The 21,684-nt window shown below is 44.1% G+C and overlaps 1 protein-coding gene across 1 annotated transcript; it reads left to right on the top strand.

Annotated features, from left to right (window-relative positions):
• Positions 1–12,250: 12,250 nt before the first annotated feature.
• LOC127335560 (peroxygenase) lies at positions 12,251–13,788 on the top strand. Its single transcript, XM_051362265.2, has 6 exons — positions 12,251–12,553; positions 12,623–12,775; positions 12,922–13,007; positions 13,105–13,199; positions 13,304–13,429; positions 13,531–13,788. Exons 1-6 carry the CDS (start codon positions 12,439–12,441, stop codon positions 13,682–13,684), a joined length of 729 nt encoding a protein of 242 aa, XP_051218225.1. The 5' UTR covers positions 12,251–12,438; the 3' UTR covers positions 13,685–13,788.
• Positions 13,789–21,684: the final 7,896 nt, after the last annotated feature.

Genomic DNA, 21,684 nt, shown 5'->3' with positions numbered 1-21,684 from the left:
ACAACTATGCCCAGTGAACCACATACATCATCATGTATTTTTCCACTAAGTTAGTTGTCCGTTCTACTTTTGGCCTATGAACGGTATTTTAATCATTCTCTTTAGAAAAGATTTGCAAGCGCCAAATGATTCAAAAATCAAATGACTCCAAAAATCCATTTGCATGGAGTTCCTTCATGCGTTCCTTTCTAACATGACCTAAACGGCGGTTCCACAAATAAGTGGAATTCAAATCATTTGCCTTATGGCATTTTAGCGTCAGTGTTATGTATGTGTGTTTCACCATTAAGATTTATAATAATTTATCCATCGTATATGGAGTAATGTCATGATTTGAACAACTCATTGTTTTCATTTGACCAGAGCAAAATAACAATTATTAAGTTCTTTATTATAAATTCTAAGGGCTAGATAGAATGCTAACGACGAACATAATAACACTTTATTTTGTTCCAGGCGAACATTCTTATCATATTCCTCGTCAGTCACTTAGGCCATTGTATTCTTGTATTGTGTTGTTTTGTATGACACTTCATACCAACCAATATAGTACTAATACCCAAGAATTTCATAGTGTGACTTAACTAGAAATACAACCATAACATGTATATCATTTATATACACCTGAGCTAGACTTTCTAGTCTTTTCTTTTTCTTTTTGCCAAAATATCTTTTGCAGTTTCTCTTTTAGCTTTCCTCATTATTCAGAGAAACATATCAACTTCAATAACTTCTCGGTTTGTTGGTCAAATACCAATAACCTTGAGGTTCTTACTTTGAAGTTGATCATCATATGACAAGTGTTCCAGATTTCACTATTAGTAACTTTGTAATATGATGAACAATTTCACTCATAATTTTATCCATCATATCATGACGACTTTCCGAGACCATGTCTGTACATGCTAGGCTCGTAAAGTTTTAACCTTGGTATTTGCATGTGCAAATCTAGCTTGCACCCGTTGTATGCACTCGTAGAATCTATCACACCCGATCATCACGTGATGCTTCGAAACGACGAGTCTTAATAACGGTGCATATTAAGGATGGTCACTTCATGGATATGCGAATATTGTTAGTGCCCCAATAGTTGGAGGATTGTGACGCCTGGCGTCTTCAACCTTCATACATTCCCATAAAACTTATGAGTTTATGTAGTCTCACCAAATTATATTCTATTATCTTGTAATAAGGTCTTAGATATCACATATATCTCATACCTTGATTATTTCTGAAAACTAAATTTTCAGCTCCTTACTTTTCAAACAAATTTGAACTTCAAGTTTTACGGAGACAAGATAACTTTAGGTACTAATTGAAACTATAACTCTTTGAATCAACAATGTGAGGTTTACTAAAAGTTTGCAATAGGACTTAATTAATCTTGATTCTTTAACAATACGGTACCAAACCGTAAAGTTTCTTGTCAGATTTTAACAGTATTTCTATCTCAATTACAAGACTAGCGCATAGTAGTAAACGGATGCCAATACTACAAAATTAATTCAAAATACTACTCAAACTATGTTTATGATAATTAGTTCATGTTTTAATCTAATTACTAATGAACTCCCACTTATTACAACATCCCTCATAGTTGTTAAGTGGTACACGATCCAAATCCACTACACCAAAAACCGATCATCACGTGAGATGATGTAGCTTCAATGGTGAACATCAACATGTTGATCATATCATCCATATGACTCGTGTTCAACCTTTCGGTTTCCGTTGTCCCGAGGCCATGTCTGTACATGCTAGGCTCGTCAAGCAAACCCAAGTATTCCGCGTGTGCAACATGGCTTACACCCGTTGTATGTGAATCGTTGAATCTATCACATCCGATCATCACGAGATGCTTTGAAACGACGAACTGTTACAACGGTGCATACGAGGGGAGAACACTTTATTATCTTGATATTAATGTGAGGGATCATCTTATAATGCTACCGTCGCGATCTAAGCAAAATAAGATGCATAAAGGATTAACATCACATGCAGTTCATATGTGATATGATATGGCCCTTTTGTTCTGGCGCCTTTGATCTTCATCTCCAAAGCACGGATATGATCTCTATCATCTTCGGGCATGATCTCCATCATCGTCGGCGTAGCGTCAAGGTCAATGGCGCCGTCTTCATGATTGTCCTCCATGTAGCAACTATTACAACTACTTTGAAATACTACTCAACATGAAATTTAAAGACAACCATAAGGCTCCTGCCGGTTGCCACAATACAATAATGATCATCTCATACATATTCATCATCATATTATGGCCATATCACATCACCAAACCCTGCAAAAACAAGTTAGACGTCTCTAATTTGGTTTGCATATTTTACGTGGTTTAGGGTTTTCGATAGAGATCTAATCTACCTACGAACATGAACCACAACGTTGATACTAATGTTTTCGATAGAAGAGTAAATTGAATCTTCACTATAGTAGGAGAGACAGACACCCGCAAAGCCTCTTATGCAATACAAGTTGCATGTCGAACGAGGAACAAGTCTCATGAACGCGGTCATGTAAAGTTAGTCCGAGCCGCTTCATCCCACTATGCCACAAAGATGCAAAGTACTCAAACTAAAGATAACAAGAGCATCAACGCCCACAAACCATTGTGTTCTACTCGTGCAACCATCTATGCATAGACACGGCTCTGATACCACTGTAGGATAACGTTGCATAGAAAACAAAAATTTTCCTACGGCGAACACGCAATCCAAGCCAAGATGCAATCTAGAAGACGGTAGCAACGAGGGGATATCGAGTCTCACCCTTGAAGAGATTCCAAAGCCTACAAGAGGAGGCTCTTGTTGCTGCGGTAGACGTTCACTTGCCGCTTGAAAAAGCGCGTAGAAGATCTTGATCACGATCGGTTCCGGCGCCACGAACGGGCAGCACCTCCGTACTCGGTCACACGTTCGGTTGTTGATGAAGACGACGTCCACCTCCCCGTTCCAGCGGGCAGCGGAAGTAGTAGCTCCTCTTGAATCCGACAGCACGACGGCGTGGTGTCGGTGGTGGTGGAGAAATCCGGCGGAGCTTCGCTAAGCATGCGGGAAGTGGAGGAGCGGGGCGGCTAGGGTTTGGGGAGAGGGGGGCGCCGGCCACTATAGGGATGCGGCCACCTTGGTGGTGTTTGAGGTGGCCGGCCCCCTCCCCCTTGGCCCTCATTATATAGGTGGAACCCCAAGAGGTGGTGTCCAAGTCTTCGAATAAGACCCGAACCCAAAACCTTCCATAAGAGGGAAACCTAGCCCAACTAGGACTCCCACCCAAAGGTGGGATTTCCACCTCCCATGTGGGGGGTGGCCGGCCCCCTATGGTGGAGTCCACTTGGGACTCCACCCCATCTAGGGCTGGCCGGCCATGGAGGTGGAGTCCCATGTGGACTCCACCTTCCTTGGTGGTTTCTTCCGGACTTTTCTAGAACCTTCTAGAACCTTCCATAGAACCTTCCGCGACATTTTTATTCACATAAAATGACATCCTATATATGAATCTTATTCTCCGGACCATTCCGGAACTCCTCGTGATGTCCGGGATCTCATCCGGGACTCCGAACAAATATTCGAACTCCATTCCATATTCAAGTTCTACCATTTCAACATCCAACTTTAAGTGTGTCACCCTACGGTTCGAGAACTACGCGGACATGGTTGAGTACTCACTCCGACCAATAACCAATAGCGGGATCTGGAGATCCATAATGGCTCCCACATATTCAACGATGACTTTAGTGATCGAATGAACCATTCACATACATTACCAATTCCCTTTGTCTCGCGATATTTTACTTGTCCGAGGTTTGATCTTCGGTATCACTCTATACCTTGTTCAACCTCGTCTCCTGACAAGTACTCTTTACTCGTACCGTGGTATGTGGTCTCTTATGAACTCATTCATATGCTTGCAAGACATTAGACGACATTCCACCGAGAGGGCCCAGAGTATATCTATCCGTCATCGGGATGGACAAATCCCACTGTTGATCCATGTGCCTCAACTCATACTTTCCGGATACTTAATCCCACCTTTATAGCCACCCATTTACGCAGTGGTGTTTGGTGTAATCAAAGTACCTTTCCGGTACAAGTGATTTACATGATCTCATGGTCATAAGGACTAGGTAACTATGTATCGAAAGCTTATAGCAAATAACTTAATGACGAGATCTTATGCTACGCTTAATTGGGTGTGTCCATTACATCATTCATACAATGACATAACCTTGTTATTAATAACATCCAATGTTCATGATTATGAAACTAATCATCCATTAATCAACAAGCTAGTTAAGAGGCATACTAGGGACTTCTTTGTTTGTCTATATATCACACATGTACTAATGTTTCGGTTAATACAATTATAGCATGATATATAAACATTTATTATAAACATAAAGATATAAATAATAACCATTTTATTATTGCCTCTAGGGCATATCTCCTTCACATATTTATGCATTTTCCGGCACTAACCTATTAACGAGATGCCGAAGAGCCAGTTGCTGTTTTCTGCTGTTTTTGGTTTCAGAAATCCTAGTAAGGAAATATTCTCGGAATTGGACGAAATCAACGCCCAGGGTCCTATTTTTCCACGAAGCTTCCAGAAGACCGATGGAGAAACGAAGTGGGGCCACGAGGTGGCCAGACAACAGGGCGGCGCGGCCTGGACCCTGGCCGCGCGGCCCTGGCGTCTGGGCCCCTCGTGACGCCCCTTGACCTACCCTTCCGCCTACTTAAGCCTATGTCGATAATAGCCCCAGTACCGAGAGCCACGATACGGAAAACCTTCCAGAGACGCCGCCGCCGCCAATCCCATCTCGGGGGATTCAGGAGATCACCTTCGGCACCCTGCCGGAGAGGGGAATCATCTCCCGGAGGACTCTACACCGCCATGGTCGCCTCCGGATTGATGTGTGAGTAGTTCACCCCTGGACTATGGGTCCATAGCAGTAGCTAGATGGTCGTCTTCTCCTTATGTGCTTCATTGTCGGATCTTGTGAGCTGCCTAACATGATCAAGATCATCTATCTGTAATGCTATATGTTGTGTTTGTTGGGATCCGATGGATAGAGAATACTATGTTATGTTGATTATCAATCTATTACCTATGTGTTGTTTATGATCTTGCAAGCTCTCCGTTATTAGTAGAGGCTCTGGCCAAGTTTTTACTCTTAACTCCCAGAGGGAGTATTTATGCTCGATAGTGGGTTCATGCCTCCATTAAATGCAGGACGATGACAGAAAGTTCTAAGGTTGTGGATGTGCTGTTGCCACTAGGGATAAAACATTGATGCTATGTCCGAGGATGTAGTTATTGATTACATTACGCACCATACTTAATGCAATTGTCTGTTGTTTGCAACTTAATACTGGAAGGGGTTCGGATGATAACCTGAAGGTGGACTTTTTAGGCATAGATGCATGCTGGATAGCGGTCTATGTACTTTGTCGTAATGCCCAATTAAATCTCACCATACTCATCATATCATGTATGTGCATTGTCATGCCCTCTCTATTTGTCAATTCCCAACTGTAATTTGTTCACCCAACATGCTATTTATCTTATGGGAGAGACACCTCTAGTGAACTGTGGACCCCGGTCCATTCTTTTAATCGAATACAATCTACTGCAATACTTGTTCTACTGTTTTCTGCAAACAATCATCATCCACACTATACATCTAATCCTTTGTTACAGCAAGCCGGTGAGATTGACAACCTCACTGTTTCGTTGGGGCAAAGTACTTTGGTTGTATTGTGCAGGTTCCACGTTGGCGCCGGAATCCCTGGTGTTGCGCCGCACTACATCTCGCCGCCATCAACCTTCAACGTGCTTCTTGGCTCCTACTGGTTCGATAAACCTTGGTTTCTTACTGAGGGAAAACTTACTACTGTACGCATCACACCTTCCTCTTGGGGTTCCCAACGGTCGCGTGTTGTACGCGTATCAGGGGGCGCGGCCCACCCCTTGGCCGCGCCGCCTACATGTGTGGGCCCCCTGTGGCCCCCCTCTGGTGACTCTCGGGTGTTCTGGAAGCTTCGTGGAATTCTAAGATGTTGGGCGTTGATTTCGTCCAATTCCGAGAATATTTCCTTACTAGGATTTCTGAAACCAAAAATAGCAGAAAATAGGAACTGGCACTGCGGCATCTTGTCAATAGGTTAGTTCCGGAAAATGCATCAAAACGATGAAAAGTGTGAACAAAACATGTAGGTATTGTCATAAAACAAGCATGGAACATAAGAAATTATCGATACGTCGGAGACGTATCAATGGCCCACTACCGTCTCAACACTTGGCACAATGAACTTCTGACACATCGACAATTGGGGCCCACATGCAGGCACACATGTGGCAGGGAACTGAACTTTGGGCCCATGTTTGTAGTCACTACATCGGGTCATTAATGGACGGCCCAATTGTGGCGGTCCGGTATGGGAATGGCTCATTAATGGACGGCCCAATTGTGGCGGTCCGGTATGCGAATGACTCATTAACAGACGACCCAGTTGTGGCGGTCCGATATGGGAATGGCCCATTTTTGTGGCCCATAACGACAAGCCCGTTTACGGTGGTCTTTTTCTTGGCCCACTCACGGCCGGCCTTTTAACAGCCTAAATGTGAGGCCTTACTATCCCGGTCCATTATTACTACTACAACGTCTCAAAAAATAATTGCAAAAAGGTCTGTTACTTCAAGCCCATGGTGTGTTAATAATGGCTTGTTAGCACGGCCCGGCCTAGTTATCGCAGCCGGCTCGTTACTACCCGCCCATAAATGCCGGCCCGTAAATAACGTCCGGCCTCGTTATCTTAGCTGGGCCGTTACTTTCAGCCTGTCAAACCCGGCGTGTCAAATAGCGGACATTTTGTGGCGGCCTTACATATAAATAATACATAAACACTCAAAAATAATTACATACAGAATAACTAGATAACTGTGCATCAATTTATATTTGATCTTAGGTTCATCCTGCATACTCGCACCATCAATATAATAGTTCAGCTCCTCCAAAATAATAACAGTTTAACTTGCACCAAAGCGAGACAACCAACCCACAACTGTCTCACCATAGCACCACCAGCACCATAGCACCACCAGCACCATAGCACCACCAGTTGACCATGTTTACTCGCGCACGGACCTGGTAAATGTTTCAAGCTTTGCCTCACAAGATCTTGAAGGTCCGCTTTTCCCCTCCGCTCCGTCTCCAGTAAATCAGCTAGGGTGCTCATATTTGATCGCGTGGGTCTATGCTCGAGTCCCACATTCTGAAGAAACATAGGTTTCTTTACTCTCTTACCAAGGACCTCAGATAAAACATGGGTCTCATTCTTTCGCTCTCCATGTGGTGTAGGTTGGGACATCTCTTATTCAATCTCATCCTTGTTTAGCAATAAAGACAGAAGACAGATTAGTGTTAGATGAAGCAATGTATAAACTTCATTTCAGTGATAACTCAATAAATGCTTACTCACCAGAACACGTTGTACTTCAGAGGAGTAGCAGTCGTCCTGGCTACGGTGTGTCTCCTTGAACAGATTTATGGGACTTGGTTGTTTACCCATGTACGAGTCTCCCTGAAAACAAACACATACATGCAGCCAGCTTATAGGTTCTATAAAATATTTTGTGAATAATCAATAATGTGTGCGATGTTATATGTTGATGTGCAAGTTAATCACTATTTAGAGCACTTCGATGCAGAGCATCTATATTGTAGAAAGAATCTGCAGATTTACCGCAAGCAACAATGTGCACAAAAGCTCCTGCAAACAAACAACTACCTACCAAAAGAGGAATTTAGTTTAAAATGCACCTGAGCTATCTATCAGAGAACTAAGCAATCTACCTTCTTGGCAAAGTGAGCATCATGAAAATGATATCAGGAGTTAGATATATTAACTATCTATGTCAAACATGTATGAACACAATCAGTGATTTAAAAGACCACCGCATGCATCCAGCAAAATACAAGCTACATAGTAAATACCCATCCAGCTTGTTGATGATTCCATGATTATAAGTTCATAACCCATGTACTCTATCATTCTATAAACAACACAGGTCTTCACTTACGAGATTTTCCACGTGTGCAGTGTAGCTGCGCGATCCAGTTGTTTGGTGGAGCAGAACCTTAGAACGGTTGGTTTTATTTATACTGCTGATCCTCTCCATCAAAGGTAGAATTACTAACGCTATACATGCATATGCATGTACAAGTAAAAAAACTTTGATTTTAAAAAATAGACTGACAATGTTGTGGGGAGACTTCCACTACTCCACAAGCCGGAACCAATCCTCGTGAGTTGTACTGGTAACTTGAGAAAGTGGAACGCCATCAAGTATTTTTTTCTTTAGATTGTGCCGAAATTTACGTACACCATTATGAAGATGCTTGTTGCATGCACCTTTTACTGGTGACTGCTTTATGTCCATTGAAAATTTACCCTAACATGCATAAGAATGAAAATTTATGAGAAATAAAAGCTTTATAAACAGTAAAGAGAGGCAAAGGAATGCAGTTTGTAAAGACCGTCATTTTTCCATAGAAGTCACACATGAGCTCTGGGTCTTGGCAGTACTTCTTTCAATGCGTATGTACAGGAATATGGTTCCTGACTGCAATGTTGCACTCAGTTACAAATTTTATGCCGATAAGAGCTGATGTCGATCTTGTCCTCCCTCTTGTTATTATCAAAGGCAGGTTAGATCCTCGAGAACATGTCAATTTGGTCAGACCTTTCCCCATGTTCGGCCCCCTTACCTCTACACATATAAACAACTGATGATATAATAATGGTGTTACACCAAATAGACTCTGTAAGGAACCTTCCTTTATCAACAATGCCATTCTCGGATGGCACCATAGGGTCCTTGTTTGCTTCATCTAAATCATCATTTTCACTGCCCTGACCTGTAGCCATGTGAATCCTAGCATCAATGTGATACTGTGAATAAGGCAAAAACTCAACATTTATTTCATTGTTCTGGTATATTCCAAGGCCCCCACTAAGGCCCGAGCTACCGACAGCAAAACAATCATCGTAACCTAGCATTGTAGCTAGTCCTTCCACCTGAGTCTTATGTATTTACAATTTTGCAACACATAGCATTGTATGTTTGAAATGTCTCACGAGATCTGGAAGCTCACGAACCACTTCATTTCCGAGACCGCGAAAATTTCACCATATGCAATGCAACTCATTGGTCCTGGTGGCACTCCATAGAGCCCGCCTTGTCATTGTTTGTGTCACTCTTTTGTGCAAACTTTGGGTCAGGTTTAAGTAGCGATGTAACCATCGCAGGATTGGTCCGTCCCTCCTCCATTTGTAATGCCATATCAAGATTTTTTCTCATGCTTGTCGCGTTGCCAATCCCATCTAGCCTAGAGTCACCGGTGAGCTGCGGCAGTTTTTTCTACCCCTCATATGCATTTGTTTCATCATGCACAATTTGTGGCTAACCGCCCCGAGGCTGTTTGCGAGTCTGCGGTCCTGCCACCACCATTTCCTCTATGGCTACCTTCGCAAACCGGTGCACTTGTCCTCACCTCGGGTGTTGGTGCGATCATCCATGTCATATATTTCTTGGCTATGTCATCGCGGACTCCATCACCACGCTCCAGATTATGATGTCCAAATAAACACACACCCACACACCTCACGGAATCAAGGTAACTTTTCATACACTGGAAAATCTAGTCTCTCGTTGGACTCCGTATGTAGCCCAACAAACCTTGTAACGGGCTTCGTCACATTAATCTTTACCCTCACCTGCCCGAAATTGGTGCCACTCCATGCTTTGAACCTCTCCAATGCGTTCCTTCACATCCATTGCGACTCCCTCCTTACAAAACAGCGGGGGAATGCCTCGGATTTGAACCCATGTATAGACGCGGTCGTGGGTTACCAACTTTGGATCCGCGATCCCGTTGTATGGTTCCAGCAAGACTCCTATCTTTTGAACGATCTAAGCCCCTCAAACATCGCCATGTTCCATTCGCCGAGGCAAGCAACTTGAAGAACAAACATATTGCTCTCCACAAGCCTAATTTCCATTTTTGCGCAAAATCCCACATGAAATCCATCTTCTCGAAGAACGGTTGATTGCTGAAGTGCTTAATAGTGTGCACTTTCACCACCGCCATCCAATGGGCTCCCTCTCTGAGGTTTTTAAGGTCTTCCTTCTGGATTACCACATCATCCAGCTCCTCATCCTTAGTACTAGGTTTTCATCAGCTCAGCTCGTGTTGATTCATCGCTGGTTTGGGCTCGAAGATCTTCCCTCAAACAAAAACTTCACCGCCATCTTCTAGGGTTCCGCCGTCCGAGCCGAGTGCACCGCCTTGAAACAATCTTCCCCACATCACCATGGTCAAGTAGATGTAAAGGACGTCCTTTTGATCAGCCCGAAAGGATCACGGGTCGAAAGCACGGCGTTGGAAAAAAAATCCTTTCGCCACCGCAAATGCGAGAGATAGTTAAAACTCTAAAACCCCTAGGTATCCCTAGCCTCCTACGAGAACAGTTGACTAATTACAATTGGCCAATTGTTAGATTTTTTTGTCCAACGATTAGGCAGGACAACATGGCCCACTTTTATTTTTTTTTATCTACTTACGGTTTTTACGGGATATATCTCTCGTCCCCATAGGCCATAATCCCCCAAACTTGGTTATGTTTTGGTCCTGAGCCGTGGCTATATCTTGGATTGATGTAAATCTGTTTTTTTTTAGAGATCAGAGGTGAGCTCCTATATGCCGGCCGGGTTGGTGTGTATGGGTGCCGCACACATCCTGACCCACCTTGGTTTAGTGGGTCGTGGCTCATTAGGTAATATTCTTTTTTCTTGTTTTTTTTCGTTTATATTTAAAAATAACATTTAAAAAAATCAAGAACTTGATTTTAAAATTGTAATAGTTTGTTAATCTATTTTAAAAAAAAAATCAAGAACTTACTTTTTATAATTTCAATAGTTTTTTAATCTATTTTCAAAAACTGAACATTTTTCAAAATCATATTTTTCGTAACTCTATATTTTCAAAATTTAGCATTTTATAAATTTACACATTTTCAAATCTAAACATTTTATAAATTTGAACATATTTTAAAATCTGCACATTTTTCAAAATTAATATATTTTTGGAATCTTAATATTTTTTGAATCTTACAACAAAAAGAAACATACAAAAGGAGAAGAAAAAGAAGAAACGAGATTTAAAAAATATAAAAAAATGTTGTATCGCTTAACTGGGCCGGCACGTACGACGCGATGTACGTGCGGACCTAGTCGGCTTATAGAATCCGGAGATCAAAGGTACAATACTTTTGGATGCAACATGCATGGGATCAACACGACTAAGTCGAAGTGATTTGGTTGTAATAGGAAAAAGTTAGTTGATGGATTTTGCTACTACATTTTTTCTTTGTTAAGGCACAACTTACAGCTAATTACATGCTTCCATAGGTCTTCAAGGCTGATTTTCTTAAATGAAACATAAGGACGACTGAGATTAAACCATACCGGTTTAGAATGAGAGGTAGGATGGATAAGATTAAACGATACCATGATACCCTTTCAGGAGTTTACACTTTTTTAAGGCTTGGATTTTATGAAAGCACAAACCTTACACTACAATTTATATAAACTGGAAAATGTAAATATAGGTACTGTAATTTTAGTTTAGAAATCATCTAGACTAAATTTTCCTCCTGTTACTCTGTACAAGTTCTCTATTTAGGAAGTTATTCTAGTCCGTTACAGTGATATATTTACATGATCCAGTACATGCAATTTTAGGGAAACGATGTTGTAATTCTAGTCTTGAAATGATGTACTATTATGGGTTTCATCTCTCTTCAATTTATTTGATTATTGCAGATTGAACCAGTAGCCCAACTATAGAGCTTCTTAAATGATTTTTTCTAGGAGGTTGCGTGATCTTTTTTTTTTTACATGACTCATGTCGTGTTGTGACTTGATGAAAGATCGACTAACTTACAACGAATTAAAAATTAGTCGACTGCCAAATATAAACTCCCTGTAGGTCTGTAACAAACGGTGACATTGGTGCATAAAGGATCCGGTACCAAGCAGATCGAGCGCTACACGGCACGGGACGGGAGTGATGTTGAATGAACAATGTAAACATTGACGGAAAACGGTTCCACCGGTGATATGACGAGCCAGCTCACTGCTCATTCCTTCACGTCTGTACCAATCGTACACTTTTCTCCCTCTAGGTGGATGCACACACCGTGCTCGTGCTTCTCGTTCCTCGCGTGTACTACAAGACGAGCAGAGCGCGCTAGAAATTGACCCATCACAGTTGCGTTGATCCCTCTGTGGCGCCGTAGCTTGCTAGGTTGCTTCCTTTACTCGACAGCTTGAGCTGAATCGTGTGGCACGGAGAGCGTCATGGCGGAGGAGGCTAAGGCGCCGACCGAGGCAATGGCGACGGTGGCGGAGGCAGCGCCGGTGACGGCCGAGCGGCCGGTCCGGGCAGACCTGGAGTCCCGCCTTCCAAAGCCATGTAAGTGTCTTCCACGTTTCTTCGTCTAAAATTGACGGCGTCGATCTGACAGGCAAAACATCCATGCAGACTTGGCTCGAGCTCTGGCTGCGCCCGATGTGAACAATCCTGAAGGGACCGAGGAGGGGCACGAGCACGGGCAGAAGAGCGTGCTGCAGCAGCATGTCTCCTTCTTCGACCTCGATGGCGATGGGATCGTCTATCCTTGGGAGACTTACGGAGGTAAGGCATGGTGAGCCGTCTATTGCCTGTCCGACATTCATGTGCAATAAGGCTCAATTTTACACAAATCGGGATACAAGTGTGCGGATCCAAGTCTGGTAGTGCATGTACACTTAATGGATGAACTTGTGTTGCACGACTTCCAGGAATGCGGGCGCTGGGCTTCAACGTCATCGTGTCGTTCATACTGGGTATTGCCATAAATGTTGGTCTAGGCTACCCAAGTCTACCGGTTAGTACAAAAATTTCAAAGACTTTAGATAGTCCAGTACTAGTATTGGACTCGGCATATATCTCTCATCAATCTTGGCTTTTCATGATCGGTGCAGACCTGGATACCATCTCCACTATTCCCCATACATATCAAGAACATTCACAAGGATAAGCATGGCAGCGATTCCTCAACTTACGACACGGAGGGAAGGTAATTTGAAACTCTAAATCCTCTTTAAAAGTGCATACCAGTTCAAACTGTCACACGGTATTTCGATCAGTTTTAAAATACTGTGTTCCAACTATGAAACACAGGTTCATGCCGGTAAATTTTGAGAGCATCTTCAGCAAGAACGCCCACACTGCGCCCGACAAGCTCACCTTGGGCGAGATCTGGCGGATGACCGAGGGCAACCGGCTGCAGTATGACTTCTTCGGATGGTGAGCGCTAGCAAATTTTAATCTGATTTTAACCGTTTACTTGAGTTACTTGTGGCAGAAATGCTTGCTTCTTAATGCTCAATTTTGAACCATCTATTCAGGCTAGCAAGCAAGGGGGAGTGGATATTGTTGTATGTGCTCGCCAAAGACGAGGAAGGGTTCCTTCCGAGGGAGGCTGTTCGCCGATGCTTTGATGGGAGCTTGTTCGAGTTCATTGCCCAGCAAAGGAGGGAAGCACACGAGAAGCAGCAGTAGACTTCCACTCTGTTATCCTGATCCTGGAATATCTAGTTCAAAGGATTTAGCTCATGTGTATGCCTGTGAAATAAAAACAGAAACGAACGGTGCTTTTCTACTCAGTTTTACCTGACTGGATTCTTTTCGTTCCCACCAGCGATTGTCTCATTCACGGCCGTAAGTGCATCTTTAGCGGTGTCCCTCGAACAGGCAAAAGCGTTAAATGGTCGATGGAAACATTACAACGTGGTTGGGCCACGCCCATTTCTAGCCGCATTCCCAGACGCCTTGTACGAAAACAATAAAATTTTACAGAAATTAAACTTCTTTATTCAAATTTCGTAATATATTACAAAGTTGAGTGAAGAAGTTTAAACCTTTAACTAAAACCTAGCCTACTTGTCGCCGTTCGGGACACGCAACGGGCCAGCATCGCCATCGTTCTTCTCCTTTGCTTGTAGCGCCCCGCCCGCCTGGCCGCCAGCGCGCACATGCATGCGCCTATTCTTGTGTTGCTTCCAATACGGTGTCGTGGGAGCTTCCCCGCGATGTTGGCCCTTCTCCTCATTCTGGGTGACCCGTACTGCTTCGTGAGGTGTGATGCCCGTGGTTGACGTATTGTATTTTCGTTCGACACGCGTCTGTTGGGAACCCCAAGAGGAAGGTGTGATGCGCTCAGCGGCAAGTTTCCCTCAGTAGAAACCAAGGTTTATCGAACCAGTAGGAGTCAAGAAGCACGTGAAGGTTGATGGCGGCGAGATGTAGTGCGGCGCAACATCAGGGATTCCGGCGCCAACATGGAACCTGCACAACACAAACCAAGTACTTTGCCCCAACGAAACAGCGAGGTTGTCAATCTCACTTGCTGTAACAAAGGATTTGATGTATAGTGTGGAAGATGATTGTTTGCAGAAAACAGTAGAACAATATTGCAGTAGATTGTATTTCAGTATAGAGAATTGGACCGGGGTCCACAGTTCACTAGAGGTGTCTCTCCCATAAGATAAACAGCATGTTGGGTGAACAAATTACAGTTGGGCAATTGACAAATAAAGAGGGCAAGACCATGCACATACATATTATGATGAGTATAGTGAGATTTAATTGGGCATTACGACAAAGTACATAGACCGCTATCCAGCATGCATCTATGCCTAAAAAGTCCACCTTCAGGTTATCATCCGAACCCCCTCCAGTATTAAGTTGCTAACAACAGACAATTGCATTAAGTATTGCGCGTAATGTAATCAATAACTACATCCTCGAACATAGCATCAATGTTTTATCCCTAGTGGCAACAGCACATCCATAATCTTAGAGATTTCTGTCACTTCCCCAGATTCACGGAGACATGAACCCACTATCGAGCATAAATACTCTCTCTTGGAGTTAAGAGTAAAAACTTGGCCAGAGCCTCTACTAATAACGGAGAGCATGCAAGATCATAAAGAACATATAGATATAAATTGATAATCAACATAACATGGTATTCTCTATTCATCGGATCCCAACAAACACAACATATAGAATTACAGATAGATGATCTTGATCATGTTCGGCAGCTCACAAGACCCGACAATTAAGCATAATGAGGAGAAGACAACCATCTAGCTACTGCTATGGACCCATAGTCCAGGGGTAGACTACTCACACATCACTCCGGAGGCGACCATGGCGGCGTAGAGTCCTCCGGGAGATGATTCCCCTCTCCGGCAGGGTGCCGGAGGCGATCTCCTGAATCCCCCGAGATGGGATTGGCGGCGGCGGCGTCTCTGGAAGGTTTTCCGTATCGTGGCTCTCGGTACTGGGGGTTTCGCGACGAAGGCTTTAAGTAGGCGGAAGGATAGGTCAGGGGGCGACGCGAGGGGCCCAGGAGACAGGGCGGCGCGGCCAAGGGTGGGGCCGCGCCGCCTGCCCTCCTGGCCACCTCGTGGCCCCACTTCGTTGACTCTTCGGTCTTCTGGAAGCTTCGTGGCAAAATAGGACCCTGGGCGTTGATTTCGTCCAATTCCGAGAATATTTCCTTACTAGGATTTCTGAAACCAAAAACAGCAGAAAACAGCAACTGGCACTTCGGCATCTTGTTAATAGGTTAGTTCCAGAAAATGCATAAATATGACATAAAGTATGCATAAAACATGTAGATATCATCAATAATGTGGCATGGAACATAAGAAATTATTGATACGTCGGAGACGTATCAGGGTGCGGCGTCGGCGCGGGTCTGAGCGTCGAGCTAAAGGATCCTCAGCTCTCAAGCCATCATGAGGAGGAAAGTCTCCGCCGTTGGTGCCGGGCGGAGATCTTGGTGATGCAGTGGATGATGGCCTCGTTGACCTCCTCTCGGGTATGGGTGGCATCCCTAAGCTGTCGCATCGTCTGGTATGGCGCGAGGATAACCGCCTGCTTCATCATGTCGTCCCACTGCTGCTCTTGCTCCTCCGCTGCCTCGTGCTTTGCGTCTGCTAGGGATGCCTCGTCCATCTCGGCAAACTCGTCGGAGGTGTCGGAGTCATCGTCCGAAGGGGCGGGCTTGGCATGCTGCAACACAGGTTCCGTCAGCGGCGTGGGGCTATTGCGGCCTAGCATCGAGTAGGTGGTGATGTGGCAGCGTGATATTGTGTCTAGGAAGCTTTGGCTAGGAGGCGGAGGCGAGTGATGAAGGCGGGTGTGAGGTTTGTCATGCAGCGGCGGGGCTTTTTATAGCTAGAGATGAGGCGGGAAACGGCCGAAAGAGGAGGAGAAAGGGTGGGAAGGAATAGTATGCATTAAGGATGGCGCAACACCAACGAGACATCTCAAGTGCCTCCTCCCTATGAACCATCGCCGCCATTATGGAAAGCTACTTGCATGTGGTTGTGTCTATGATAGGGTTGGTGCGCCACTCGCCAAGTCGTCACCCCTTTGTGGCCAACACGCCCGCAGGGAGTTCTGGGGTGGTGGGGATGGCCTCGGGGCGCCGGACGTGGTATTGGATGCACCGAACCGGAAATGTCTCCAACACACGTGGTCGACGTAGTTTTCTATCTAGCAAGCCCCAAGAATATTTAGGCGATGGTTTGGAGATGCAATTAGATATGTTCTAACATGGTCACAGTGCCTCTTCCATCTCTACCTCGGTGGCAGCTCCCGACCAAGCTCTCAAGATTTTATGGGTTGTAGTAGCTTACGGAGAGCTCTTGTTTTCCACTCGACGGGAACACAATATCTCCCTCGTGTGCACCTCTCCCTTATGGCCCACTCCCGATCCCTCCCAAAGTAACATGCGATGTTTCTAAGGAAGGGGTTGCGAGGCTTACCGAGTTCTAATTATGTTTTGTGAACGGTTTTTCGAAAAGAATATTTATCTTATTTAAATGTTTTTAATATAGAAAATTGCATTATTTGAACGACTTTTAAAAAACATTAATCTTATTTGAACACAATAAAAAATAACTAATAAAAAATGATATTAATATGAACATTTATGCTATTTGAACTTTTTAAAAAATATTTAATTTTGTTGTTGAAATTAAATAACCTATGTTTAGGGGTTTTCCGAGTGACTCGGTGAATTACCGAGTGTTTAGTGGTTAGTAGGGGTGCATATACAGAGAAAGTCGTGGTACAATATATGAGAGTTGACACAACAATATTTTTTAGTAGGTTGGGGTGTCTCCTTAGAGCGCGGCATACTCGAACGCTAGGAGAACGTTGATGGTCTTGGGCATGGACACCGGACCATCAACGACTTTCATGGGGGTGAAGTCAAACTACCACACGATGTCGGCCTCAAGTCGTTCACGACTCTGTCGATCCGTACCTAGAGCATTGATGTCTACGGGAGCTTCTATTCTTGTAGACAGTGTTGAGCCTCCAAGAGCAGAGGTTTGTAGAACAGCAGCAAGTTTCCCTTAAGTGGATCACCCAAGGTTTATCGATCTCAGGGAGGAAGAGGTCAAAGATATCCCTCTCATGCAACCCTGCAACCACAAAGCAAGAAGTCTCTTGTGTCCCCAACACACCTAATAGGTGTACTAGTTCGGCGAAGAGATAGTGAAATACAGGTGGTATGAATAAGTATGAGCAGTAGCAACAGCGCCAGAAAAGTGCTTTGCTATCCAGGACTGGCGGGTGGATGATGGTGGTAATATTGCAGGCAGTAGAAACGCAGTAAAACAGTAAACAAGCAGCGATAGCAGTATTTAGGAACAAGGCCTAGGGATCATACTTTCACTAGTGGACACTCTCAACATTGATCACATAAATAAATAGATAGATGCTAGACTCTACACTCTCTTGTTGGATGATGAACACCACTAATTGTGTAGGATTACACGAACCCTCAATGCCGGAGTTAACAAGCTCCACAATATTCGATGTTCATATTTAAATAACCTTAGAGTGCAAGATAGATCAACATAACCAAATAGATCACATCAATACCATCATAGTAATAGTTAACTTCATAATCTACAAGAGATCACAATCATAAACTACGCCAAGTACTACATGATGCACACACTGCCACCTTTACACCATGCAGGAGGAATAGAGTACTTTAATAACATCACTAGAGTAGCACATAGATGAATAGTGATACAAAACTCATATGAATCTCAATCATGTAAGGCAGCTCATGAGATCATTGTATTGAAGTACATAGGAGAGAGATTAACCACATAGCTACCGGTACAGCCCCGAGCCTCGATGGAGAACTACTCCCTCCTCATGGGAGACAGCAGCGTTGATGAAGATGGCGGTGGAGATGGCAGCGGTGTCGATGGAGAAGCCTTCCGGGGGCACTTCCCCGTCCCGGCGGCGTGCCAGAACAGAGACTCTTGTCCCCCAGATCTTGGCTTCGCGATGGCGGCGGCTCTGGATGGTTTCTCGTACCGTGGCTTTTCCGTCTCGAGGTTTTAGGTCGAGGGGCTTCTTATAGGTGAAGAGGCGGCGTCAGAAGGTCAACGAGGCGACGACACGCTAGGGGGGCGCGGGCCACCCCCAGGCCGCGCCGGCCTGCCATCTGGTGGGCCTGTGGCCCCCCTCTGGCCTCTCTCGGGTGTTCTGGATGCTTCCGGGGATTCTAAGATGCTGGGCGTTGATTTCGTCCGATTCCGGGAATATTTCCTTACTAGGATTTCTGAAACCAAAAACAGCAGAAAACAGCAACTGGCCCTTCGGCATCTCGTCAATAGGTTAGTTCCGGAAAACGCATAAATATGACATAAAGTATGCATAAAACATGTAGATATCATCAATAATGTGGCATGGAACATAAGAAATTATCGATACGTCGGAGACGTATCAGCATCCCCAAGCTTAGTTTCTGCTCGTCCCGAGCAGGTAAACGATAACAAAGATAATTTCTGGAGTGACATTGATGCGTGTGGTTGGCACGTCCGTTGGGAACCCCAAGAGGAAGGTGTGATGCGCACAGCGGCAAGTTTCCCTCAGTAAGAAACCAAGGTTTAATCGGACCAGTAGGAGTCAAGAAGCACGTTGAAGGTTGATGGCGGCGAGATGTAGTGCGGCGCAACACCAGAGATTCCGGCGCCAACGTGGAACCTGCACAACACAACCAAAGTACTTTGCCCCAACGAAACAGTGAGGTTGTCAATCTCACCGGCTTGCTGTAACAAAGGATTAACCGTATTGTGTGGAAGATGATTGTTTGCAGAAAACAGTAGAACAAGTATTGCAGTAGATTGTATTTCAGTATAGAGAATTGGACCGGGGTCCACAGTTCACTAGAGGTGTCTCTCCCATAAGATAAACAGCATGTTGGGTGAACAAATTACAGTTGGGCAATTGACAAATAAAGAGAGCATGACCATGCACATACATATCATGATGAGTATAGTGAGATTTAATTGGGCATTACGACAAAGTACATAGACCGCCATCCAACTGCATCTATGCCTAAAAAGTCCACCTTCAGGTTATCATCCGAACCCCCTCCAGTATTAAGTTGCAAAGCAACAGACAATTGCATTAAGTATGGTGCGTAATGTAATCAACAACTACATCCTTAGACATAGCATCAATATTTTATCCCAAGTGGCAACAGCACAACACAACCTTAGAACTTTCTGTCACTGTCCCAGGTGTCAATGCAGGCATGAACCCACTATCGTGCATAAGTACTCCCTCTTGGAGTTACAAGCATCTACTTGGCCAGAGCATCTACTAGTAACGGAAAGCATGCAAGATCATAAACAACACATAGATATAACTTTGATAATCAACATAACAAGTATTCTCTATTCATCGGATCCCAACAAACGCAACATATAGTATTACAGATAGATGATCTTGATCATGTTAGGCAGCTCACAAGATCCGACAATGATAGCACAATGGGGAGAAGACAACCATCTAGCTACTGCTATGGACTCATAGTCCAGGGGTAGACTACTCACACATCACTCCGGAGGCGACCATGGCGGCGTAGAGTCCTCCGGGAGATGAATCCCCTCTCCGGCAGGGTGCCGGAGGCGATCTCCTGGATCCCCCGAGATGGGATCGGCGGCGGCGTCTCAGTAAGGTTTTCCGTATCGTGGCTCTCGGTACTGGGGGTTTCGTCACGGAGGCTATTTGTAGGCGGAAGGGCAGGTCAAGAGGCGGCACGGGGGGCCCACATCATAGGGCCGCGCGGCCAAGGGGGGGCCGCGCCGCCCTAGGGTTTGGCTCCCTCGTGGCCCCTCTTCGTCTCTCCTTCGGACTTCTGGAAGCTTCGTGGAAAAATAGGCCCCTGGGCTTTGATTTCGTCCAATTCCGAGAATATTTCGTTACTAGGATTTCTGAAACCAAAAACAGCAGAAAACAGCAACTGGCACTTCGGCATCTTGTTAATAGGTTAGTTCCAGAAAATGCACGAATATGACATAAAGTGTGCATAAAACATGTAGATAACATCAATAATGTGGCATGGAACATAAGAAATTATCGATACGTCGGAGACGTATCAGCATCCCCAAGCTTAGTTCTGCTCGTCCCGAGCAGGTAAAACGATAACACAGATAATTTCTGGAGTGACATGCCATCATAATCTTGATCATACTATTTGTAAAGCATATGTAGTGAATGCAGCGATCAAAACAATGTATATGACATGAGTAAACAAGTGAATCATAAAGCAAAGACTTTTCATGAATAGCACTTCAAGACAAGCATCAATAAGTCTTGCATAAAAGTTAACTCATAAAGCAATAATTCAAAGTAAAGGTATTGAAGCAACACAAAAGAAGATTAAGTTTCAGCGGTTGCTTTCAACTTATAACATGTATATCTCATGGATATTGTCAACACAGAGTAATATAACAAGTGCAATATGCAAATATGTAGGAGTCAATGCACAGTTCACACAAGTGTTTGCTTCTTGAGGTGGAGAGAAATAGGTGAACTGACTCAACAATAAAGTAAAAGAATGGTCCTCCATAGAGGAAAAGCATCGATTGCTATATTTGTGCTAGAGCTTTTATTTTGAAAACATGAAACAATTTTGTCAACGGTAGTAATAAAGCATATGTATCATGTAAATTATATCTTACAAGTTGCAAGCCTCATGCATAGTATACTAATAATGCCCGCACCTTGTCCTAATTAGCTTGGACTACCGGATCATCACAATGCACATGTTTTAACCAAGTGTCACAATGGGGTACCTCTATGCCGCCTGTACAAAGGTCTAAGGAGAAAGCTCGCATTGGATTTCTCGCTATTGATTATTCTTCAACTTAGACATCCATACCGGGACAACATAGACAACAGATAATGGACTCCTCTTTTATGCATAAGCATGTAACAACAATTAATAATTTTCTCATCTGAGATTGAGGATATTTGTCCAAAACTGAAACTTCCACCATGGATCATGGCTTTAGTTAGCGGCCCAATGTTCTTCTCTAACAATATGCATGCTCCTACCATAAAGGTGGTAGATCTCTCTTACTTCAGACAAGACGGACATGCATAGCAACTCACATGATATTCAACAAAGAATAGTTGATGGCGTCCCCAGAAAACATGGTTATCGC

Source organism: Lolium perenne, chromosome 2 (genome assembly GCF_019359855.2).
Source record: "Lolium perenne isolate Kyuss_39 chromosome 2, Kyuss_2.0, whole genome shotgun sequence".
Classification (NCBI taxonomy): domain Eukaryota; kingdom Viridiplantae; phylum Streptophyta; class Magnoliopsida; order Poales; family Poaceae; genus Lolium; species Lolium perenne.
This window is presented reverse-complemented; position numbering and strand designations above follow the sequence as displayed.